Raw genomic sequence first — 27,294 nt, forward strand, 5'->3', positions numbered from 1 at the left:
TCAACAGCCTGATGATCTTCACCAATGTAAGCCAAGTAAACTGTTTTCTCCTGTGTAAAATGGGTACTACAGTAGTGCCGACCCCCTCAGAGGGTTGTTATGAGAATTAAATGGGAAAATGCAGAGAGAACTCATTACAAATTACCTAGCACCTGTGAGTGCTTGATAAACATTAGTGGTTATTGTTTATAATACTATTTAATAACAAAGCAGCAAGGTTCATGGATGATTTACCTCCTTTCTCAACACTGGAGAAGTCTGGAGGGCACCCCCCTCACCCACATCCCTTAGGCTTCCTGGAGCTGGTGGGAAAACTGCATGTAAATACCATCGCCCTGTCCTGGGGAAGCCAGGCTGAGAATCGCTGATGAAAACAGTTGAAAACGGAGCAGCGGATGCTACAGAAATGCTGGCCATGAATGGAAATTTGGGCATTTTTACTTAGGGAAAGGAAAAACAAAGAAATGCTCTCATGTACTAAAACAGATACTTACTTGGAAGGGGAAACATAAACATGGCAGGTTTGGTGGGTTGCTGGGAGTTTATGGCTTAAATAAATTCTTTATGGCTCTGCCCCCAACTGGCTTCAGCTTTGACTATGTCTTCTTGAAACGAAACCCTCTGATGACCACACACACACGTGGGTTTCAATGCTGGTAACTTAGCAGTGATTGGAAACAAACATTTTACATATTTAAAAATACAGAACGAGTATACCTCTATTTTGCTTGCCTGTCTGAGTACTCCATGGTAGATATGAAGAGGTACAAAGACCTTGGCCCCAGTGCAGAGCCCGTTACCATCATGATGAACAAGTCAAAGCTCTCCAGTCCGCTTCTAGACACTTGGGATAACAACTGTCTCATTCACCTGGCAGGAATTTACTGAGATCCAAATGAAAGGACCAAGAAAATCATATGATTTGTTATTAAACATATATTATGAAGGCAAAACAACAGATTTTTGACATTTTCAAGGAATTCTTTCAACCTCAGCGTTTTAGGCTTTAATATTGCAAAAGATGACTTTTTTGCACCAAAGTGCAACTGACAGAAAAAATTCAGACATATTACATTTTTATGTGCTTATTTTAAATCATTTCAGAGGAAAATGATATACAAATAACTTAATTTTAAAATCTGTTTCCTTAAAACAGTTTTGTTTAAAAAAAAAATCCAAGAATTCTCTGGATGGCATATAACAAGTTCATAGTAGAAAATAGGTAATCCTGAGGTTTCTGTGTTTACTTTCTTGTTGCTATCAGCACACTGAAGGCTAACAGCAGCCCATTAATATGAACTCAAAATGATCTAACCTGCTGACCTAAAATGGCCTGTGGTCCTCAAATGACTGCAAATGGCAATTTCGAAATATCACAAATTAACAAGTGCTAGTAAGCTCAATGCAGCTATATTTCTTAGCAATGCCATGTCATTAGCTTCATTTTTTCTTAATTTCTCTGGATTGTGTGAGTGTGTCTGTGTGCATTCCCTACATTACTGAAGTTATCTTCGGGATGGAGGATGTTCAAAACAGGAATGAACAGTATGTGCCCTCACTCCAGCAAGAACACAGAGTCCTGCCATTTCTATGCAGAAGCAGATGGCAGCTGGTGGCACCAAGTAGGGATACCTGAGGCAAGGAAGGTTCTTTTCCCAAGCTGGTTCTTATGTTGCCGAGAGTGCCAGTTTGGAGACTGAACACTCAAGTGCCAAGAGTGATTTCCAAAAGACCAATGAGGAAAGGCATTAATTTCCTAACCCTCATGTTCCCAGCTCCACATGGACCTTTTGGCTTATGAGTAACCAGAGTGCAATACATTTTGGTTATGCTTCTTTTCTAAGAAGTAAAATGTCACTATAGCTACTGATGAAATTCTGTACATAGAATAAGACTATCTGCATCTTTTTTTTGTCCACACTGCACTTGATATATATCAAAAAAGAAATTTACTTATACTCAAAGCAAGGATGACTAGAATCTCTAAGGACCACCTGAGAACTTTGAAACTCTTCTTTTACTTTGCTTTCTAACATGTGCAGGGAATCTCATCTTCAAGCGTATTCTTCTCAGTCTTCCAGATTTTTATTAGTCTACTTTTATTTTAGAGGCCTTGCCTCAATCCTATCTCATTTAGGAAAAAATGAAATGGAAAATGGTATCTACTTCCCTTCTGCTACTTATTTTTTAAATAGAAATTCGATTCTATTTTACAGAAGAAAAAACTGTAGTCTGAATTTTACTTCTGGTGCAAGTAAGATCTCAAATAGTTCATTTATTACCCTTCACCTCAGGCTGTGCTTAGAACATTTCAGCCTGAAACAAAATAAACTAGTAATATTTTTCATTTTGCGTGATGAATTTTTATGCTCCCTTTTAAAGAAATAAAAATTCTTACGCCCCCCCACCCCTCCCCCCGCCATCAGTCAGGGACTGAAGACAGGTATCACTAGCTTCATTTTGTAAATGGAAAAACTAAGGCCAAAAGAAGTTAAGGGACATGCCTCTAGTCATTTAGAAATTTAGTAACGGATGTGGGATTACAACAGAGAATTGACATCCCTGTCCAGAACTACAACTGTCTTCCGGTGCTTGAAGGTTATAAAAAATGCCATTTACCCAGCAAGGGTGGTCATGTGAATTGGAGACTGATCCAGAGAAGCAAAAGGAAATGAACACCAAAGGTCTTTTGTAGGCCCTGAGTTAGTTAACATCTATTTCATTTAATTCAACAATATTCTCTGAGAAATACAAGCAGGAGTTTGTTCTATAATAGGCATGCGCTCATTCCCGGAGTGCTCATGTACTGTGGCCACTTTCATTTGTTGCCTAGTGTGTATTTTTTTACGGTTTCTTCATGCAGGTTACTTTTTGTTCCTCTTGAACAGTGAACTGGCAATTATACTGCACACATTACAAACCACCCCCAATTTTGCTGGCTAAAGGGAAAAGTGTCATGGGTACAAGGGCTGATTTAAATGGAGAACAAGTGGCAATTATCCAATTCTATTAGAGCCCTCTCTCCAATCCCCACTTGGCTGGAGCCTTGCTTTAAAATACATTGGGTGTCTGAGTAACCTGAACAACTGATTAACCATAAATGCATTCCTGGAACTTAAGTTCCTCTTGCCTCAGTGCTGTGTGTAATTATCAGGAACAGGGTCCCACAGGGTCAGGATGAGAGTCAGCATCAACTCAAATTCTGTTAGGGCAGCATCAACATTTTGTTTCAGTAACACAGACAGATGCTGCTTCAAAATCATCATTACAACATTATACTCTTAAAATGCATGAGCTGATCTTGTTATTCTAATCCCTGTATTAGGTTAATGCAGCATTATGAAAATGTTTACTTTTGGATATATATTTTTCTTGCATATAAAGGAAACAAAGACATTTGGATCTATGCTAGATCTGTTAAGAATAACAGAATTAATCACTCTATAGCCAAACTAACATAATTTTTGTTTTTCTGTTGAAATTAAATAAAATCACTTGTGCTATCTGCTTGTTTTTTCACATTAATTTATTTCCTCAGCAAGATAAGCTCCTTATAGGCAGGCTACATACCTCACAAGACCTAGCACACTGCAGTAATTTTAAAAAAGTTGATGATTGAGTGATCATAATCTAAGTGCTAGGGATAAACTTAGTCCTGCTTTGAGGCTGCTGCATAAATATATAATCATTGATCTTGGACTTGGAACCTTGTGGGTCAAAATCTTGAGTATGTGGGAAACAAATGTCTTGTTCAAGGGGAAAAACTTTCTACACAGGAAGTCCCAGTGAGCCGGATGAATTCTAGGTGGACTTACCTTGAAGCAAGGATTTGGGCAAGGTGCCCTATAGTAGTGAAAGTTGCTCAGTCATGTCTGACTCTTTGTGACTCCATCGACTACATACAGTCCATGGAATTTTCCAGGCCAGAATACTGGAGTGCGTAGACATTCCACCTTGTCCAGGGGATCTTCCCAAACCAGAGATCGAACCCAGGTCTCCCGCATTGCAGGTGGATTCTTTACCAGCTGAGCCACCAAGGAAGCCCTTTTTTTACATGAAGCAGCCCAAAGTTTAAAAAAAAAAAATCCATGTGTAAAAGTACCAGAATAGAAAGCCATTTACATGAAGATCCAGGACATTCTGTTTCCTAAGGATTATAGCTTTGGTTTCCACCCAATCCTGAGTCCTCATCGCTGGTCTCCATCCTGAAGCTCTACAGCATGAGGTTATATGGACTGATACTCTTTTAAGACTCATCCAACCTGTTACCTTCTGAATAAGCCCTCTCTGTTCAATTTTCAGCCTAAAGCATATGCCATTCTCCCACCTTCCCTCAACACCCTGTGCTTAAGTCAATCTTTCAGCCTTTCACACTATGATCTGCTGTCTCTTCTACCTATGGCCCACTAGACTGTGATCTATTCAAGAACTAAATAATGCTGATAAATGCCTGGCACTTTGTAGGTGCTCAGTAAATAGTAGTGCCTTTTCGAGGGTTTGAAAATACATTTTTTTTTGCCAAACAGTATACTTAGAAATCTCTGGGCCATGTCAGATTTTTTTGATTGTGAGCTCTATAAATTAAACATAATAAGCCAGCACATCATAGATGCAAAACCTTAAGGATTTTGGCCATTAAGTGGTCATTCTTAAGGAATGTTAGTATCTTTCTTCTTATTTATCAAAAGTAGAAGCTAAAACATGAAGAAAAAAAGAGGACATTCTCTAATCATTTACAAAAGACACCTTTTTGAATAGGATTTAACTCACAAAGAATCTACAGAGATTCACGGCTTTAAGGTGAAAAAGGTGGAAGTTTTTCTAGACTAGAGTTCAGCTTCTAGTTCAACTCCTTTATTTTATGGATATGGAAAACTCGGGAGCAATAGTTTAGTAGCTGAAATCAACTTAACTCTTTAATCTGACAATTACCAAGCGCAGCGTTATGCATTTTCATTGTTCTGCTGCTGCTTCATGTTTAAAGACTCAGATTACTTGCACTGGCTGCCAAGGACAGTGGTAAAACTCAGACACTGTGGCACTCCTTCCAAATGCCTACAGTGACCAGTGAGCCAGGCAAACATGGGAAAAGAAATATTTTGAGAGCTGACAGCTAAGTACACGAACACCACAAACTCTGGTTCTCACCTTGGCCACAGAAGGATATATGATATTTTTGCCACATCTATAACAGAAACTAATTGGTGGTTAATGAAATCAGTACACATGCTAAAGAATGTGAACACTTTTCCCAAAAGCCACAACTAGAAACCACTCTAGCAACCACAATTTCAATTAAAAAGACAGCTGTCATTTTGGAAGAAAATGCTGTTCCTTTCACTGGATAGGCCATATCCAAGTTTTAAATAACTTCAAGGGGAGCAGAACTGACAAAGACTTAAGTACAAATATTATGATCTATCCAATGCCAAGTGTTTCTCCCTAATCTTCAGTAGTCAAGAGCCAAAGTCAAAGGCTTGGATTCATGGGACCATTCATGACAACAGTTCAGTTTCAAGACGGCACGGAAGGTCATCTTCAGACTCAAATTAGGCCATGTTTCACCCTTTTAAATCCCAGGAAAATAATTCCACAAATAAAATGAGAATTTATTACATTTTCTATCCCCATCACTTTGATAACTTCTGAGAACACTGACAAATTTAATTTAGAAAAAGATAAATCTGGACTCTAGCTCATAAAAATAAGAAAAATACTATTCCTAATGGTGAGTTTTCTTAAACTGCCATTTAAATTTAGACAAGTCATTTATTTAACAAGCCAGTTTTTTTTTCCTTTTTTTATGAGGGAAGAGCATGGATTGATTACGAGGGTTTGCACTCTTTCCTGCCTGACATTTTCAGATGTCTCACAACAGCATTCTTCTTTGGACCAGCACTCACAGAGCCTTTGTTCTACGCATTGGTATGGTTCTCTGTACGAGGTAGCTCAGGTTGCTGCCTTGCGCAGGCCAGGGCTGCAGCACACTGGGGACGGGGCTGCAGCACACTGGGGACGGGGCAGAGCTGTCAATCTCCCCACATTCCTGGAGGTGACAGTTGAGGCAGCTCCACAGGCAGGTCAGGAGGTGCTGGCTCAGATCCCAATTCTGCCACCAGCTTCAACAATGATTCAGAAATTTGCTTTTTTTCTAAATAGTACAACTAGAAGGTGTTCTCTAAGGAAGGTTCTCAGGACCACCAGTGTAAGTCAAAAGCCCAGGAAAAAAGACTCATTTACAAATTTCCCCAAATGCTAGCTTAATATATTTATCATGATTGCTGTTAGTCCATAGTTCCTGTTCTTGCCAGTAAGGTTGAGGAGTCTCCTGCCAACAAAATAATGAGCCCGTGAAAAATGCATCCAAAAGCACATGGCATGGTAAGATGAATGATCTTGTCTGCAAATGAATATGAATTTGATCTCTAATGAATCTCCCCAGAAGAAGCTTACTTTTTCTGTTCTTTCTATACTAGGACTCATTTCCTAAAGGATGATCACTTTTTGTTCTAAATCAAACTATTGTGTTTTCTAGGTCTTCCAATGTCAAGTTCAAACGTGACCTGTTTCACAAAGCTGTTCCTGTTCTTTGCAACCAGAGAGTCTGCACTTTACTCCCTATGTCTGCCCACTTCAAACTCCCAGAGCACTTTTCTCCAATTCTGCTAGTGTTCTCTGACGACGTGTAGGTTGATATCATGCTCCTGGAGATGGGGCAGAGCCTTCTTTTTGTTCTTGGTCTCCACTGAAGGCCCACCTTGCAACAATGCCTTCCACACACCAGGACTCCACTGAGCGGACCTGAATCGAAGGACTCAAGTGCAGAGCAGAAGTGGAGGTTGGAAGGGGTCTGAAAAAGAAGCAGGTCCCCACATGAAAGAGCAGGGAACCATGATGCGTTAAGGGGAAATGACAGAAACACTTCCACATACCCTGATTCTTGCTTCAGCAGGTGTGTGCAGGAAGGGGCAGCATGTCTACCCCAAAAGGCTGTCTTGGTTTTATGGTAGTTTCCCACCTCCTTCAAGCTGAGACTCTTGTTTGAACTTTTGGTAACAAAACTTTCGGTCATTAACTTTTGCTCCACAGCTGAATTATTCCTAAATACAGGTCAGCTGCCCATCTTCTGATCGGCCATTCTCAGAGGAAATGAAGTTAGGTTAAATAAATACTATGTGAAAGGCTGGATTTGATTTCTGTCACCAAGAGTGTTTCCTGAGTATGGAATCTTATAAAGAATCTCCTATTTGCTCTAGTTAATTTGATATTATGTTGCACTGCCCATGGTTACAGAGCACAGTCCCCATCTGTACATCACCACAGCTATTTCAGACTGGTAAACATGTTTGTCCTGACGGTTACTGAATATTTAAAAGAGGTTAACATCCCTTCCTGAGTCTTATTTCCCTCTGCACTCATGACTAATCTAACACTATTACACAGCAGGGACTTGAATTTGACCATTTTCCTTTCAGAGAATTTCTCTCCATTTTTCTGGCTTTATGAAAGGAAAAAACAAACAAACAAACATGTATTTATCATCTATAGGGAAATCAGGATCATTAGACTCTTAATTTAGAAAATTCCAAATGGAGAATACAACTTTGAGTATAAAGTGCAGAACCCAAATACCAGGAAGTCTTTCAACAAGGGTGAGGAGTATTTCGGAGGCCAAAAGAACTGTGAAGACTTCATCCCATAAGCCAAAGTCATGGAGTTTTCGGATGAACCCCTAGGCCTCTCACCTCTTGTTTCTGTCCTCCAGCTGCAGCGTGTACACCATGTCATCAGCAGCGTGCGTCTTGGCATTACTGTCTCCCCATTTCAGCTTCAGGCTCTGAGGCCCCGCAGCAGCACATTCGAGCCTAGGCGGCAAGGGTGGTAATGGCCGAGTTTTTGCTTTAATGAACTGACTAAATGGTCCAGCTCCAATTTCATTTATGGCCTGAATTCTGATCCTGAAAAAAAAAATCACAAACACAGGCTTAAGAACCAGTGATTCCTCATTTGAAATCAACATTGGATGTCATATTTCTTACTTGCTCCTATAAAGCAGTATCATGGAATAAAGGAAAACCAGCTAAAATAATCAATACAAACAGAAATGGGCGGCTCGGAAGACACATTATCTTTTCCATTCCAAAATCAACAGCCCCAAACAGCACATTAGTAAGATATTCCTTAGTTCTTTAATTAAAAAAAAAAAAAAAAAGGATCCTTGTTCAAGGGAACATATACTAAAGACTTTCATATTTTGTTCTGGCTACCCTTTAGCTGCCTCCTCAGTTTTGGAAGTAAGTAAGCTATAAACAGTAGAGTGAAGTCGCTCAGTGGTGTCCAACTCTTTGCGACCCCATGGACTGTAGCCCACCAGGCTCCTCCTCCATGGGATTCTCCAGGCAAGAATACTGGAGTGGGTTGCCATTTCCTTCTCCAGGGGATCTTCCTGACCCAGGGATCAAACCCAGGTCTCCTGCATTGCAGGCAGATGCTTTAACCTAATGAAATTATAAATGAAAGAGGAGAACAAGAGTCTTCTTCAGATTTTGACAAAAAGGACAACAGCTCTTCGATAGTGCATTTTTCCTCCTCTGTCTCCAGCCTCACCCAACAATCTCTGCTAGTCTCTAATCAACACTGAGTGTGCAGACACTGCTGGTGACAGAGTGTCACTCAGAAGTGTAGAAATCTTAACTGGATGCTTACTATGTGCAGTGTTACAGGTAATAAAGATACATTAACACTGCTCTCATGGTCAAGGAACTGAAAATCAAACAAAGTGTGTCTTCCCAGGTGGTTCAGTGGTAAAGAATCTGCCTGTCAATGCAAGAAGATGCGGGTTTGATCCCTAGGTCGGGAAGATCCCCTGGAGGAGGCCACGGCAACGCACACCAGTATTCTTCCCTGGAGAATCCCTTGGACAGAAGAGCCTGGTGGGCTACAGTCCACGGGGTTGCAAAGAGCTGGACATGACTGAGCATGCATACATATAAAATACAATATCCCATCAACATCCCCATTTTTCTTGTTCTTCTACTTGCTTACTGATTAACTGAAAAATTTCTCCAAGGTCATCAGACAACACATTGATGGCACTGCCCCATCTTTCTTCATCCTCTACACCCCTTGCTGCAGTAAGTACATGTTGCTGAAGCTTGTTTCTTACTGGCACTGGGGCATCCTGCAGGTGCCTGCAGAGGCCTGCCTCCTCCACTTCTCAGAGTAAAGGTCTCAAACAAGCCCCCACCCCACTCTCTCTGCTCTTCCTCTCCTGTAAATGGACAGTCCTCTCAATAACCTCAGCATCTCCACAGCTTCATCCACATGAGACCTTTCTCAGATCTGCCTCTCCTCCATCTCTTCATGCCTCATTACTAGGCCTCCAGTGGAAACGTCCACCCAGAGCCCTTGCTAGGTATACAGGCATTTTATTCATCTGAACGAGCAGTGTGGTATCACTAGTTCTAAAAGTTTCAACATTTAAACCTGATGTGAGTTTGAAACAGTGTTTCAAAACACATGATATTAAAAAATACAGTCAGAGAGAAATTCTCAGGAAACAGATCAGTTTAAAATATTCTTATAATTTAGTTTTATGTACATCTGTCTCACAGCAATTCCTGCTTATATTTAAACAGAAAATATCATTACATATTACAGTACCTAAATCCATCATATGACCACAAATGAACCTTAATTCTTCAAATTTAAAATTACATAAATTCAGCAAGTCAATTTAATAATGTCTGTAAATTGTTAAGAAGGTAAAAACAATAGATTGGTTCCAGGTGAGATGTAGTAAGCACACACTACCCTGTCTCTCCCACTGAATGGGGCTATTAAACCTGGACAAAATAAATAAAGCAGCCATCTAAGAAGTGCAAAAAGGAAATACCAACTAAAGGATTTGGGGAAGAAGCTAAGCTATCACCAAACCAGCAGTGAATTCACCATTTTCCCCCCTCCATCATCCCCTGGCTTGGACTCAATATAGCCTAAAATCCAGAGAATTCCTCTTTTTTTTTTTTTTCTTTCCTTTTCTACACTGTCTTATTCCTCAGCCTTTAGCCAATTCCATCAATTAACAGCCTAAAGAAGAAAAACCACATGATCACATCCACTGATACAGAAAAAGCATTTAACGAAACCCAACATATATTCATAATAAAAATTCTTGGCAAACTAGGTATAGAAGGAAACTTTCTCAACCTGAAAGGGGCACTTACAGAAAGGGGCACCTACAGCCAACATTACACTTAATGGTCAAAGACTAACTGGGAGATCAGAACAAAGCAGAGACGCCTACTTTCACCACTGCTATTTAACATTAGGCACAAGATCCAGTCGGTGGGGGTGGGGTGGGGGGAAAGACAGAGATGGTAGGTAAATAAACGTCAAGACACAGCTGGGACTAGTTAAGACCACCTAAATAGAGACATACTGTGGTCATGAACTGGAAAACACTACATAGAAAAACAGTCAATTCTCCCAAAACTGATCTATAGATACAATGTAACTGTAATAAAATTCCAGCAGGATTCTCCTTAGTTGATATAGATAAGTTGATTCTAAAATTACATGGCAAGGCAAAGGAACTAAAAAATGTTGCTACACAAATCTGAAAAATAATAAAGTTGGAAGAATCACACTACCTGATTTAGGACTTATTATAAGGTTTACTATAAATAGTAATCAAGATAGTGTGTTATCAGAGAGACACAGACCAACAGAAACAGACCTGCACAGATATGGCCAATTGATTTCCAACAAATTTGCAAAATTAATTCAATGAAGAAAGAACTGCCTTAACAACTGGTACTGGAACAACTGGATATCAAAACCAAAACTAAATCTCAATGTAGATTTCATTCAAAAGTTAACTCAGAATGGGTCATAGATCCTAACAATAGAATGCAAAATGTAAAACACTTAAGAAGAAAATAGGAGGAAATATGTGCTACCTAGAATTAAAGAATTTTTAGATATGATGTGAAAAGCATGCATCCAGAATACATCTAAGACCTTCCAAAACTTGGCAACAAAACTAAAAAATGGACAAGAGACTGGAACAAACACTCCACTGAAGAGGACATACATGAGGCAAATAGGCACACAAAAATATGTTTAACACCACTAGCCATTAGGAAAATGCAAATTAAAACAACGAGATGCTACTATCCTTCCCCAATAAAGTGGATAAAATTTTAAAATGCTTAATACCATTCTAGCAAGTATAAGTAACAGCTGAAACTCCCATATTTTGCTGCTGAGAATGCAAAATGGTACACAGATACACTGGAAAACAGTCTGCTTAGAAAGTTTCTTATAAACTTTAGCATACATTTATCATATGATCCAGCAATCACACTTCTTGGGCTGTACTCTAGAGAATTAAAACATTTACGTTCACATAAAAACCTGCACATAAATGTTTATACCAGATCTGTTCATAATCACCCAAAACTGAATGAATACCTGCCTCAGTTTGGAATGTAGCCAACAGCTATCTCTGATAAAGTACAGCTAAAATTCTATCACAAAGAGTCTCCTTTTCTCAGATTCTATTGAACTAGGGCCTCATCAGGTCTCTCTTAGGTAATACAATGTGACTTTCTTGACATAGCATTCAGTTCAATTACTCAGTTGGGCCTGACTCTTTGAGACCCTATAGACTACAGCACACCAGTGTTCCCTGTTCATCACCGAACCCAGGAGCTGGCTCAAACTCATGTCCATCGAGTCAGTGATGCCATCCAACCATCTCATCCTCTGTCGTCCCCTTCTCCTGCCCTCAATCTTTCCCAGCATCAGGGTCTTTTCCAATGAGTCAGTTCTTCACATCAAGTGGCCAAAGAATTGGAGTTTCAGCTTCAGCATCTGTCCTTCCAATGAATATTCAGGACTGATTTCCTTTAGGATGGACTGGTTCGATCTCCCTGCAGTCCAAGGGACTCTCAAGAGTCTTTTCCAAGACCACAGTTCAAAAGCATCAATTCTTCGGCACTCAGCTTTCTTTATAGTCCAACTCTCACATCCATCCATGACTACTGAAAAACCATATTAATATGCTGCCTAGGTTGATCATAGCTTTTCTTCCAAGGAGCAAGTGTCTTTTAATTTCATGGCTGCAGTCACCATCTGCAGTGATTTCGGAGCCCAAGAAAATAGTCTATCACTGTTTCCATTATTTCCCGATCTATTTGCCATGAAGTGATAGGACCAGATGCCATGATCTTAGTTTTCTGAATGCTGAGTTTTAAGCCAACTTTTTCACTCTCCTCTTTCGCTTTCATTGAGAGGCTCTTTGGTTCCTCTTCATTTTCTGCCATATGGGTGGTGTCATCTGCATATCTGAGGTTATTGATTATTTCTCCCGGCAATTTTGATTCTAGCTTGTGCTTCATCCAGCCCTGCGTTCTGCAAGATGTACTCTGCGTAAAAGTTAAATAAGCAGGGTGACAAGATACAGCCTTGATGTACTTCTTTCCCAATTTGGAGCCAGTCCGTTGTTCCATGTTTGGTTCTAACTGTTGCTTCTTGACCTGCATACAGATTTCTCAGGAGTCAGGTAAAGTGGTCTGGTCTTCCCAAATCTTTAAGAATTTTCCATAGTTTGTTGTGATCCACACAGTCAAAGGCTTTGGTGTAGATAATAAAGCAAAAGTAGATGTTTTGCTAGAACTCTCTTGCTTTATCTATGATCCAACAGATGCTGGGAATTTGATCTCTGGGTCTTCTGCCTTTTCTAAATCCAGTCTGAACATATGGAAGTTCTTGGGTCACATACTGTTGAAGCCTTGCTTGGAGAATTTTGAGCATTACTTTGCTAGCGTGTGAGATGAGTGCAATTGTGCTGTAGTTTGAACATTTCTTTGGCATTGCCTTTCTTTGGGATTGGAATGAAAAGTGATCTTTTCCAGTCCTGTGGCCACTGCTGAGTTTTCCAAATTTGCTGGCATATTGCAACACAGTATTGAAAGACTACAATAAACTCTTCTTTGTTTCCTAACACGAGTCTTGTAAAATAGCTGTATGGTATTAATCTAAGAGTTTCTCCCCTATTATTTGAAAAGAAAGAAATTTTTCTGCAACTAGAGAGGAAAAGTCTTTCCAAAAAGATAGTCATCATGGTGGTAGAAATTACTCCTTTTTTCCCTATTGAGGAAAAAGGAATTAAGCTAGACCTGTAAGTCTCAGTCTTTTTCCAATGGTAAACAAATCTCCTCACCTATATGGTTTACGTGAATGTCTTTCCACTGTTCAGTGTGCTATTTCTTCCCTTTATTCTGTGCAGAGTTAGTCCTAGAGCCCAGAGACCAAGATGCCTCCTTCCATCTGCTTGCCCATAGTCCTCCAGAGCCAAGCTCACCTTGTATTCAAGGTGATCCTACTGCTTTGCTCCATGCAGCCACCACAGCCCTTGGCTACATCAGGAAGTAAAAGAAAGTGAGGTATAATGGGTTGCTTAAGATTGCTCTTCTGCCCAAGACAAAAAATGAGAGGAGATTTCAATCATGTATAAGAATTAGAAATAGTTTATAACACATAAATAGTTTATAACACAGAAAGAAATGTAGATTTAATATTTCTTTTGTAGATTTAATATTTCTTTTGTAAATTCATTTTCTTTGCAAGGCCCCCATAGTATTTTGGTAGGTAGTGGGATTCTTACATCTGTAGCTCTCTGGCTCTCAGAACTTTTAACTCAAGATATATTTGGTAAATGTATTGAATATTAGCCATAAATACTCCCACCCACCCACCCCAAGAATAAGAATGTTATGGTAATATTTTAACTCTCCTGAGCAGTGAAGCCTCTCTGGCTACTCTGCTAATCACTCTGGTGACTGCAGGGAAATTATCTAACACCTGTAAAGTAACAGTTTCCTTCTCTATAAAGTGGGAGTGGTAATATATTTGCTGCATTTACAAAGAGGATTACTTATTTAAGATAAGCAACGTGGGAAGCATTTTCTATTTTTTAACCTTTTATACTTCGCCATTCAATCAGAAAAGGAATCCAGGTGGCCAAAAGCTCTCTGGTAAACTTTAAAGTGCTAATTTATGGAGTTATTATTTTTATGACTTCCTTTCAGACCGTATTCCTCCCCAACAATGAAGAAAATGTGCTGGGCATCCACGTGAGACGCACTGCACCGGGCACATGAGAGCTGTCCGCATTCTAGCTGTATTACTACCACCATGGCACTTTATTACTTGAGGAATGTGCTGATTCCATCTGTGTTTTTCCTTTCTCTAAATTATTGTCAAGGACCCAACAACAGCTAAAAGGACGGCCTTCTTTTTAAACCGTCCTCAGAAGGTGAGGCAGCAGCTTGGGAACGGGTGAAATGTTAACAATAACCTCTGCAACAACAACACTGAGAACTTGCTCTGTTCAAGGGTCTGTGCTATGGAGTCAGTTGTCCCTTGGTACCCATGGAGGGCTGGTCTCAGGACCCCCAGTGTTACTAAAATCCATGGATGCTCAAGTCCCATCTATTAAATGGCACAGTTCAGCTGGCCTTCCAGACCACAGATGTGGTGAGGTGACTGTTTCTCTTGCTTTTAGAGATGAGGAAACTTCAGTTAAATAACTCAACTTAAATGACACAGTAGCTAGTAGGTGCTGAAGTCTAGATTTGATATGTGCAATACTATCACTAATTTCTACCCTGACCCTTTGTCTATTCCACAAGTGCAGAAACTGCAGCCAGCTAGGTTCAGTCATTTGCATTAATCCTCACAGCAGATACAGGTCAGATCTGGGTGTGAAGCTGGTCTTTCTAGACTCAAAGTCTTCATGTATTAACACACCATTCCCTCCAGGTATAACTTGAACCAAACACAGCTTCTTCCAACCAAAAGATAACTTTAATTCGAACCACACTTTCAACAACTGCCTTTTGCCAATGAAATAGACATTTAGAACAGTCAAATTTCCTTTCACATTATTAAAACTTTTGGCCTTGGAATGAACTGTGTGTGTATGTGCTAAGTTGCTCCAGTCGCATCAGACTCTTTGCGACCCTATGGACTGCAGGCTCCTCTGTCTATGGGATTCCCCAGGCAAGAATACTGGAGTAGGCTGCCATGACCTCCCCCAGAAGATCTTCCTGACCCAGGGATCGAACCCATATCTCTCATGCCTTCTGCATTGGCAGTGCGTTCTTTACCACTAGTGCCCCGAGGTGGCTCAGGTGGTAAAGTATCTGCTTCCAATGCGGGAAACTTGGGTTTGATCCCTGGGTCAGGAAGAACCACTGGAGAAGGGAATGGCAATCCACTGCAGTATTCTTGCCTGGGAAATCCCATGGACAAAGAAGCCTGGTGGGCTACAGTCCATGGGGTCACAGAGAAATCAGACACAACTGAGCAACTAATATACATACAAGCAGCACCACCGAACTACCTAGATTTTAAAATATTTGCTTCAATTTATTCAAGCAACAAAATGTGTTTCAGTAAAAATGCATGGAAAACATTTTCCCCTGTGGCTGAGGCACTGACCTAATGTTAATTAGTTTTAAGGATGAAGTGACACTCAAAACTGAAATAGAACTGAGGACTTGATCAAATGAAGTCATGTCTCCTTGCAACTGGTAAAAATATCAAAAACTCTGAGTCCCGAAGGCTGAGAAAACTGAACAAGGACTAAGGAAGCTAATATTTCTGGTGTTTTGTGATGAAAATGCAGTGTATGAAAATAATTTCCTAATTCCAGTGACAACTCACCTAGGACGGATGGAACCAAATACTATCTTGAGGAACAATTCTAAGAATTAACCTCAGAAAAAACTCATTTTCAAGTTCTATTAAATTAATTAGTCTATCCCAAACCCAAACTTGAGATGTTCTCTCTTTCTCAGTGAACTAACACGCTAACCTTGACATTTAGATAAGATCTATAGCTCCCCCCACCCCCAAACATGCAGTATATGTCAGTTCCTGAAATCTTAAGCTCTGCAAAGTTAAGTACAAGGGAAATGAAAGTTTTCTTTCCAATGCAGGGAAGTGATTTAACTCTGAGAAGCTCTGTCTTGGCCATCTGAATTGATGCGAAAAATCTCTTCAAGTGTCCGGGAGTTTGCAATATCCATCAGTATACTGATAATACTGACTCAATAAAATCAAATTAAGAAGTATATTCTTTATAAATTTTGACTGGACTTTCATTATTAAAATATCTGCTACTTTTAGATCTCAAATACATTACTGCTTCAGAAGATCACAGCGTAACAGGATGCATTTTATACACACTCTCTCTCTCTCTCTCTGTCTCAAGTGGCATTACATTATGTCAAAAGAAGAATGACTTTGAAAACTGGAGAAGGTGACTTCTCAGTCAGCCATCCGAGTTCTCAGGAGGTGTTGAGAGCAGGGAGGAGGGGACAGTGAGGACGGCACCCCTCTTCCTCCACTGAAGAGTTATGGGTAAGAGAGGCCTAAGAAGCAAAAGATAGGTTTTGTACGCTACCCCACCCCACCAGTCTACTACTTAATAATCTAATTAAGAAGAGAAAAATATCAAAGAGTAGACCTCTGAGGAAATATTAAATAGTAGCGTAAATACAGGAAACCTCTTTAGGAAAAAGATGGGTTCAGAGTAAAGTTGGAGAAGGCTGCCGGGAAGGGTAACCTTTGCTGGCTCAGTCATTCCTCCCTTCAACCTATCTCCTTCTGATAGCTCCTTGGATACCAGGCACTTGGAGGTGTTTTTTTTTTTTTTTTCCCCATGCCCTGCCTCTGTAGGAAAGAAACCTTAGAAGTCTCCCATAGTTTGAAGGACAATGCCAGATTTCCACACATTTCTACCTGTAATCAGGTCATAACCCACCTGCCAGCTCATTTCTTCCCTTCCAAACATTAGCAACAGAAAATTTATTGAGAGCTTATGTGTCAGGTCCTTCACAAGGTACCTGAAGTCTAAAAAATTACCCTATCAGGTAGTTAAAGTAATCATCCCCATTTTATAGATCAGAAGACTGAGATACAAAGAGCTTAAAGAGATACAAAGACCTCTGTACCAGAGGTCACAGAGGCAACAAGTGAGAGACCCAGGATTGATGTCAAGGCTGTCTGACTCCAGTGCACTACTTTTGAACTACTCTGAACTTGTCTCCTTATAAAGCTTACTTCATCTCGTTAGAATGAAATGACTCAGGATTCACTTTTTGACAGGCTAATGTAGTGCTTGACATATAAGGACTCAAAAAATGTTATTTTCACCCCCATTTTACCTAGCAAAAAGAGCAAACAAATATACCTTAAGTTTTAGCCATTTGCCAGTTCAACATGAGTCAGACATATAATGAGGTTGCCAAAAAAAGTGATCTTAAGCAACCTTACCAACTGCTCACTATGGAAAACAAAGAAGGTGACAACTTTGTTCTGCTCTGAGCCAGCCACACTATTCCTGGAGGTGAGCACACTGCTCATTAAAGAGGCCATTAAGAAACAGAAATCACCCAAAGAAGAGGTTGGAAGGGGTTATAGAAACTCCTGCCAGTGAAGACAGATTTGAACAAAGTGAAGATGGTTAAGTAAGAGACAGCTGACATAATAAGCTAATGATGTCTAGGCCATAGGGGTGGGGCTCAGACTTCTGTATTTTGCAAAACCTCTCCATGTAAAACTTAGAATCACTGCTCTCGGGCAAAGTTCTCAAACTTTTGTGTGTGTGCATGCTAAGTCTCTTCAGTCATGTCCAACTCTTTGTGATCCCATGGACTAGTGCCTGCCAGGCACCTCTGTCCATGGGATTCTCCAGGCAAGAATACTGGAGTGGGTTGCCATTCCTTTTTCCAGGGGACCTTCTAGACCCAGGGATCGAACTTGCGTCTCCTGAATTTCAGGTAGATTCTTTACTGCTGATCCACTGAGCCCTCTCAAACTTTTAACAGGCAACAAAATCTCCTATGGGGCTAATTAAAGCACAGAGTGCTGGGCCCTATCCTGAGATTTCTGATTCCAGGGGTTTCTGCTGCTGCTGCTAAGTTGCTTCAGTCATGTCCAACTCTGTGCAACCCCATAGATGGCAGCCCACGAGGCTCCGCTGTCCCTGGGACTCTCCAGGCAAGACACTGGAGTGGGTTGCCATTTCCTTCTCCAATGCATGGAAGTGAAAAGTGAAAGTGAAGCCACTCGGTCGTGTCCAACTCTTAGTGACCCCATGGACTGCAGCCTACCAGGCTCCTCCACCCATGGGATTTTCCAGGCAAGAGTACTGGAGTGGGGTGCCATTGCCTTCTCTGAGGGGTTCCCATTAGGGCCTGATAAATTACACTTAATACTGATGCTTTGAGTATCACTGTTCTAGAAGAAAGTCCAGGATCAATTTTAGTAGATTTCAGCTCAGGTTTTAACAAAGTATAGGGGAAACTCTACAGAAACAAGAGTTAAACTGCCTGGTGAGGAGAAGCTGAAGCTGAAGACACTGCTTCATCACTGGAGATATTCACGCCAGGGCTCTGCGAAAGGGTAACACCAGGCGATCTTGTCTCAGCTCACAAAGCCTATAGTGGCCGGAGCATGCAAAAGAAAGCTACATCCCTATTTTTTTTTTCTTTTTTCTCTAACGGTTTTTCCCTCCTCGAATCAAAACACAAACTCAATTCTAAATTTAAAAGTGGTGCCTTTAAAAAATCTCATTATAATTCCCACCAAATTTTATACAGGATGTTAGTAAGCCAGTGGACAGTCTGGCAAGCCCCAGTAGAGAAAGGATGGATCCACTTTAGCGTCAGTAGGTTGGCTGGAGAAGTGGACATTTCTGTCCCAGCAAAACTCCATGTGAGAACAATGTGTAACTGCTAAAGGTTAAAAAAAAAAATTAAAAGAAACAAGTCTTTTTTTATCCAAGCCCCATAGCCTGTTTCATTCCACATTTTCATCTAGAACATCATGATCTGTTCACTTATATTTTGACCAATTTGTGGGATAAAAAAGGTGAGGTAAAAGTTGATTGGACTAAAATTATACCCTCAGTTCCCTGAAATACTCATTTTGTATTTCACCACAATTACAACGATCTCATGTTTTTGAACCACAAAAGAACAAGACTATGGGCTCATTGGAGTTCTACTATAGAGAATCCAATAAAGTATTATAAAAACAAAATTCCTTAAGTTGGACAAATGATGATCTTAAATGTGAATATTAATTTTAGTATCTTAAATGTGAAACATCCATTTTATTTATTGACTGGCCAGCAAATATTTTGACTAAATCTTTTTTTTTTGGTCAAGAACACACAATATGACTTAAGGCCAAAGATTTGTCTTTTCTAAAGGTGTACATTTTTCATGCAATCTGTCTGAAACAGTGTCTTCCAAGCTGCCCTGTAAGGTTAAGAGGTGACATCCTCCCAGTGTGACTTTCCACATTCAGCTCAGTATACTAGCCTTGTATATTAACACTGAAAAGAATGAGGGACTTTTTAACATGTCTTTAACCAGCCACTTATATGGAATATATTGTTGATGATTTCCACTGTAATTGGCATTTCATCAACGAACAAAGATCCCCGACGTCAGTTTTCTTCATTTGAACTTTTGATTTCTAGATTTCTTTCTTGAAGTCATTCGACTACATGTTGACTAACAAATATCAGCATTCCTCCAATATCAACCGTCTAAAACCCCTAAAGTTTTATAATCATTTACATTACCTTTAAGGTATGCATAATGGGAGGAAGAGGCAAAATTCTTGGGCTGGAACCTTGTCCTAAAAGCCCTTTATGATTGCTGACCTGAATGATCACAGGACTGACCTGAGGATCTGCATCCATTCTGGCACAGACATGAACTGTGGGTCTCACAGCAGATGTGAGACCTTCCAGTGAGCCCTGAGCCAGTGGCTTCCTCATAGGTTTTCTGGCCTGAGGGTCCAAGTCAGGCAATATTCTGGAATGTGGTCTCTGAGGAACAGTTAGGGGATGACATTCACTTGCTCATTTTTCCCCAGAGATATACCTCATGGTCAGGTCTCCATAGAGCATCATCACTGGGAATGTCCCTGAGGTCAAGGTCTGGGTTTAATCACCTCTGATTTCCAATTAGAGTGCTTTGGACACAACGGTCAGTATTTGGTTAGCATATAAAGGCGGAGGGTGGTTTTCTGAGATTGGATAAGATGCTAAAAATTAAAAATGCCCTTGGGGCCTGTCTCTTTAGCTATGTAAGTCATACCTCTTTTATTTATTTCTAACTTGATTCCCACTTTAAACCATCCTAACCATTCTGAACCCTGGATCTTGACCTTTCTGAAATGCCAAAAGGACTCCGTACAGTGTCATTTTCGGCCTGTGAGGTCATAAGCACCTTTTATCTTAGGTTGCTGTATAAGTGTCCCAATTCCTTGAGTGCTCTGAGGGCAAGGATGGTGTTCATCACTGTTTCATAGACAAACAGTGCACAGTGGGTCTGCGCCCAAGAGGGATCTCTGAAATGAATCAAAGAGTAAAAAAACTGCTGTCATCACTTGGAAAAGGAAAATGAATGCACTCATGAATTATCCACAAAAGACGGGAAGAGAGGGAAAGTAGGGATAAGATGCTTAGGCAGGTTGGAACTTTTGGTATCTTACAGCTGATAAACTGATTTTTTTCCTTCAGTGTTTTCCAATGTTATAGTCTGATAGACTACCTTGGGGATGAAAAAGGTAGTCAATCAGACTATAACATTAGAAAACACTGCAGAAAAAAAAAAATAAGTCAAGTGGTAAACCTTTTTTTTTAGCAGTAAAATTACCTGCTTGCATTCTCCTGCTACACTTCAAGAAGAACCAGTTTTTTTTTTTTGGTAAAGATGTTGATAACAATAAAAATTACAGTGCATGTTTACTGTGCAATTGCTATGTATTGCTGCTGGACTCTACATAAGCATTTAATATTCATTTGCTTACTCCTTACAACATGTTTTTGAAGTAAGTGATCTTGTTCTCCTCATGCTGCGGACGACGCTGAAACACCAAAAGCTTAATTTGCCTGAAGACACAGCTAAGGATCTGTTTCTGAAACAGGCTTTGCTTCACCTCCTTAATAAGCCATTGAACTTGACAAAGGAAGACACCCTGAAAAGGCACTGGAATAACGAATGGTTCCTGCACTCCTCTAATGCTAATCCTGAACTTTTGGTCTCCTAGCTACAGCAGCTTGGTGCATGTGTGCTAAGTCCCTTCAGTAGTGAACGACTCTGTGCAACCCCATAGTCAGTAGCCCACCAGGTTCCTCTGTCCATTGGATTTCCCAGGCAAGAAAACTGGAGTGGGTTACCATTTCCTTCTCCAGGGGATCTCCCCCACACAAGGACTGAACCTGCGTCTCGTGCGTCTCCTGCACTGGCGCTGGCAGGCAGGTTCTTAACCACTAGCACCACCTGGGAAGCCCTTGGAGACAGAACTAAATGTCTTGAAATCTCAAGAGGCCATGTTGAGAAAAAGGTGCATAGGGGAAGGTGAAGCGCTGGCTCCTCGACAGGAACGCTGAGGGAAAGGAAGAATGCAGGTGTTAAGTGAGTTTTGCTGGGTGGAGTGTGATATAGTGTCATTTCTCTGGCTACTCATGAAATCCTGCATAAAAGATCCATCACAGATGCTCTGTAACAGTGTGTCTGCTTTGAGGGGATCAGAAGAATGGCAAAGCCCTGCTTCAGAGGTGCACACACAGAGGGTGTAGCAGAGTGATTAGACAGAGGAAAAACACCAAGAAAAGCAGTTTATCAAAAGACTAAGGAGGAGGAATTGACTTAAAATGGTTGGTGAAATGTCCCCTCAAGAGTTAGGAATTATATCAATTTGTAACTGACTCATAAAGTAAAAAGCAGGACAAGTTTTTGAAATGTATTTGCATTTAGTACTCTTAAATACATTAAAAATGACTAGAATTCACCCATTTGGCCTTTAGGACCCGAAGGTTCTGTAGCCCTATGCACTGATGTATGTGCCCATGCAGCTATATTTCATCTTTCCTGCACTCACCGGTAGGTGGTTTCTGGAAGGAGGTCTTTCATAACATGGGTGGTGGTATTGCCCACAGTGATGCTAGTATCTCCAAGATCTATGTTGTAAGCAAGGATTTCAGATCCATTATTGCACGGCTCTTCCCAGTTCAGTACAAGGCACACAGAAGGTGAATCGGGATAGGCATTGAGGGTCTCCTCCTCCAGGACACACAGAGTGGAGACAGGGTCAGGGGCAGATGCTGGTGTCTGGCAAAGGACAAGCTCACTGGACGGTCCTGCTCCAGCTTGATTAACAGCCTGAAAAACAGAACAGCGAGACAATGTCCCCATTACTTCATGAGCACCTACTAATGCCTCCACACTAGGTGCTGCCGAGTCTAAAGTCACACGATGGCTGCCAGAAATGTAGGTGGAGACAAATCCTCCACATTGTTCATACTGATAACCACTTTCCAAAAGATATCAATCACACTTTTCTGCTAATAAAAGATAATGTTGCCCTTGTTTCTTATGAAAGATCATTTAAAAGTAACACTTCATATTTGCATAGCCCACTTCACTTTATGTACTCTTAAGCCGTCTTCACAATAACTGTCTGAGGTAGGTAATGCATGGAAGCTATTCTGATCTGCCTTTCAGATGAGATCGGGCGCGCTCAGGGTGGTATGGCCTTGCCTTAGATTTATCTGCCTTTCAGAGAAGAGGGAACTCAAAGTCAGATCAAATAACTCAAGCCCAAGATTCAGATGCCAAGCTGGGATCAAAATCCAGTAATGTGACTTTTAACTGAAGTGTTGCTCTGAAAGAAGTATAGGAATTTAGAAAAGTATTCATTGTTTTCCATGTGAATGCGAAATTTGTATCTGAAGTCAATGCTCTGCTCTCCCCTGACTTTGAGTGTCACTGCTGACACCTGATCACTCATCACTCAAATACTCACGCGTTCAGTCTCCGGGGCCGTCCTCTTGTTTCTACTTACCTGCTCTGCTTCTCAGTCACCTCTGCAACCTGCGACTCATCACCAGGATCTCTCAGCCCTGGAGGAAACCAGGCCCCAGGCCTTGCACACCTCTGTACCACTTCTGCTTAAACTCCTGGACATCTCACCTTGTCTCAGGGCAAATGCCATTTATCCCTACACCCAAATTTATGTGTACAGTCCAGACCTCTGCCCTAAATGCCAGCCTAGCATATTCAACTGCCCACTGAATATCTCCATTTAAATGTCAAATAGGCACCTCAGACTCAAGTGTCTGCACAGTTCCAAAACGGTGTCCACCCCATTCTTGCTCATCCTTCCTTCCACCCCCACTGCACCACCTGTGGTTTCCCCAGCCTTCAGATTGTTCGTGCCTTATCTGTGAATCACTGCTGGGCATCTTTCTTTCTCTCATACCCCTGCCCAAGCCATCAGCACACCCTTTACCATTCTAATCTGACTACACTCTCTCGCATCTGGTGACTGTAGTGACCTCCTAACTGGTATTTACATCAGCCCATGCCCCACAATCTGTAACAACCACTGTCCCTTCTATGCTCTCCTACCAGATACACAGGTAGTGTCAAAGTTCTCACAACTATCTACGAGAGCCTGTCCGATCTGTTCGCCACCACTGCCTCCCCCAAGAACCCAGAACCATTCTGCCCTCACTGTCTCCTGCTTCCTCCTTCACTGCCTCTGCTCCAGCCACACTGGCTTTCTTGCTGTCTCACAGGGACACCGAGCTTGCTCACCTCAGGGCCTCTGCAACTCGCTGCCCCTTCTCCACAAAGCTCTTTCCCTGACATCTGCATAGCCCACTCAATCAGCTACTCAGGCTCCTCTGGAGTTTTGCCCTTTGCAGAGACCTCTCTGAACACCACATTTAAACTTGTAGTTACCCCCACCTCAACCCCCATGATCCTTCTCATTTATTTCCCTTCTTTGCTTTTATTTTCATTACAGCATTTATCACCAACATAGTATATATTTCATTTAATTTCTCCCTTGATTAAAATGTAAGTTCTGTGACGGCAAGGTTGTCTGGTTCACTGCTGTAGCCCTAGCAACCAGAACAGTACCTGATACAAAGCATGTGCTCAACAAACATCGCTAACAACATCTTTTTCCCTTACACAAACACTTGGCAACCTCTTGACAAAAATGAAAGTACTCAAAAATCTAGTTTACTTCTCAGGAGACCTTATGAGGACAAATGATAAACCAAAAGGAAAGTCATCTGAGCTCTTATATCAAAGGTTCACTACAATGCCTGTGTGTTATCATTCATTTCAGAGAAGCAAGTTAAGAGCATTCATTTGCTATCAAATCGCTTTTGAAACCCTTCTGTAATAAATTTTTTACATCTAGTCCTATTTCATGACAACACCAACTTTCTTTTTGGTAGAATATTTATGTCACAAATTAAGAGCATATATTTAGATATTTTGGGGGGTACAAATTTATCACAGGGGCAGAAAAATAAGACACTATGGAGCCCAACTTTCATATTAACTGAGGTTTTAACAACTATGTAATACAAGGAAAAGAACATAGATTTTAGAGTTGGAGCTTTGTTCATATCTTGATTTCATTACTTACTAACCATGTGATTTTAGGCAAATTAATGTTTCTGAGTCTGGTTCCTCAGATATAAAATGGGCATAGCAACACATAATTTATAGTTATTTTAAAGATTAAATTTGTTAACATGCAAAATCCTGGCAGAGTATTAAGCCAATGGTCAGTGCTTCACTTCCCTCCTTCTCACTAGGAAAATCAAGAACAAAATCGCAATAGCAATTTTCCTAGTTTCCTAAATTTTCCTAAAGCAATTTTCTTAAAACAAAACAACAACATACACTGAACTAACTTTAGACTTAAAGAAAAGTTGCAAAAATAGTGTATATATTTCTCATTTTGCTTCTCCTAATATTAATACCTTATATAACTATCAGTCATGTCCCACTCTGCACCCCCATGGACTGCAGCCCACCAGGCTCCTCTGTCCATGGGATTTCCCAGGCAGGAATACTGGAGTGGGTCGCCATTTCCTTCTCCAGGGGATCTTCCTGACCCAGGGATTGAACCCGTGTCTCCTGCATCTCCTGAATTGGCAGGTGGATTCTTTACCACTGAGCCACCAGGGAAGCATATATATAAATATATATATAAATACACACATATATGTATGTGTGTATGTGATATAAATATATGTATGTGTGTATGTGATATAAATATGTGTATGTGTGTATGTGATATAAATATATGTATGTGTATGTGATATAAATATATGTATATGTGTATGTGATATAAATATATGTATATGTGTATGTGATAGAAATATATGTATGCGTGTCTGTATATATGTGTGTGTATATGTATGTGTGTGTATAAATTTTTTTTAATAAAAGGAAATTCCTAGACAGTGATCAAGAGAGAGAACAGCAGTAGTGGCTGAATGGGAGGCTGAGCCATCTGTCTTAGACTCCCACAGCTGGCTACTGACTCAAGTGCCCATGGAAAGAAATTATTTTCTGCTACTTACAAGAATAGAACTGAGATGCTGTGCTGGTCTGAGAAACCATAAGGAGTTTCTTAAATACTCCTATCTTTAACCGACTACCATTAATAACTAACCTGAGGGAATGTGATGGCAATGATGATGATCTTTGGGTGGAGTGGGGGAGAAAAGAGAAAAACTCTTTGTTAAAGGTAAGAATTAAGCAAATGGTCTACAGGGAAATCAAGGTCAAAATTTGTTTCAAACTTTCAAAATATTTATATCTCACATAATTATGACTATACAAACCTAACATACACTTAAGGCTGAATTAATGATTTCTTTATAATCTTATACTATAATGAAAAATTCAGCACTAAGTATTTTATTACCCTTTTCATGTTATTAATATACTCTATTATTCATTTTTTCCATTATTTTTAAAATTAACATTTTATTTATTTTACTCTGTATCTGGGTTCCATCTTCTTACTCTGTTCTTACACCTCCTTACTGGTGTTAATTGAGGTCTTCAGTAATGATTCTTGATTCATTACTTTGTCAAATATGTGCATTTGTGTTGAGTGATTTAATAAGGGCTAAGGGGATATGAAGGATCCAGAGGAAAAAATACAGATTTTAATTAAATAACTGATATCAGCCATACTACATTGGTGATCTCTAAAAAAAATCAAGAAAGTATAAGTTTTGTAATTCTTAAAATCTGTATTTATATCATAACTATCAGTCATGTCTGACTCTTTGCAACCCCATGGACTATATAGCCCGCCAGGTTCCTCTGTCCATGGGATTTTCCAGGCAAGAATACTGGAGTGGGTTGTCATTTCCTTCTCCAGGGGATCTTCCTGACCCAGATATCAAACTCAAGTCTCTTGTGTCTCCTGCATTGGAAGGCAGATTCTTTACCAACTGCACCACCTGGGAAGCATATATTACTATAAAACAATGATCAAAACCAGGAGATACAATAGTATTAATAATATATAGATCTTATGTAGTTAGATTCAAATCTTACCAATTTCTAATAGTGTTCTTTTTATATTCCAGGATCTTACTTAAGACCCAAATTTCTTTTACTAACCTTATACTATGGAAAATGCTTTCTTGAGTTATATCTCTTATTATTATCAAATTCCAAAGCAAACCATTTTAAAGAATCTTAATAATATTTAAGAGTATGTGTAAAATATACAATATGCCTCATGTAAGCATATGTACCCAGGAATTATTTGGGTACATGTTAATTGAAGCATTCCTAAGGAAGAATATGAAAATTCAAAAATTCCTGCACAAAATAAACAATGCTTCCATCCAATTTTTATATGATACTATATACATATTACAGTGATTTAATTTTTAAAGCACCAAATATTTAAAAGAATATTCAGGCTTTAACCTGACTTTGTAGTAATATCAAATAAAAATGATTCAGATTAGGTTCACAGGTATCAAGAAATTAATATAAGATGAGGAGACTTTTCCTGGCAATACTTCTTTAGTATAGCAAGTGTGGTCTTGAGAGTACTATCCCCTTTATAGTGTCTGACTCATTTTATGACAAGTAAGTATTTTCAAACAAATAAGTTTGAAAATACTACTGTTGAAACAGAGAGGCAAGATTATTACACAGGTTCTATTCTTACCAATGTATCTTTAAAATGCAATTTTGGGTGTTAATGGTAAGTAACAACAAAAACTCCGAAAGAAAAAAAGGAAATAGAACATTTTAAAGAGAGACCAAAACTCAAAAACAGGTTGGCCTGAAGTTCTTTCCTGTGATGGCAAAGAGTTTTTATTTATATCCTGCCTTGTTCCAAAAACAGGAGTGT

The 27,294-nt window shown here is 40.0% G+C and overlaps 1 protein-coding gene across 4 annotated transcripts in view; it reads right to left on the reverse strand.

Moving 5' to 3' along the window:
- The window catches only part of FNDC3B (fibronectin type III domain containing 3B), a 414,553-nt gene that overhangs the window by 22,049 nt on the left and 365,210 nt on the right, over positions 1 to 27,294 (reverse strand). For all 4 annotated transcript variants that reach the window (XM_069560055.1, XM_069560042.1, XM_069560049.1 and 1 more), the window contains 2 exons: positions 21,979 to 22,259; positions 7,746 to 7,958 (listed from right to left, as the gene is read on the reverse strand). In XM_069560055.1, coding sequence (XP_069416156.1) covers positions 7,746 to 7,958; positions 21,979 to 22,259 — 494 coding nt within the window. The remainder of the gene's footprint in view (positions 1 to 7,745; positions 7,959 to 21,978; positions 22,260 to 27,294) is intronic.

This window comes from Ovis canadensis, chromosome 1, assembly GCF_042477335.2.
Source record: "Ovis canadensis isolate MfBH-ARS-UI-01 breed Bighorn chromosome 1, ARS-UI_OviCan_v2, whole genome shotgun sequence".
Taxonomy (NCBI): Eukaryota; Metazoa; Chordata; class Mammalia; order Artiodactyla; family Bovidae; genus Ovis; species Ovis canadensis.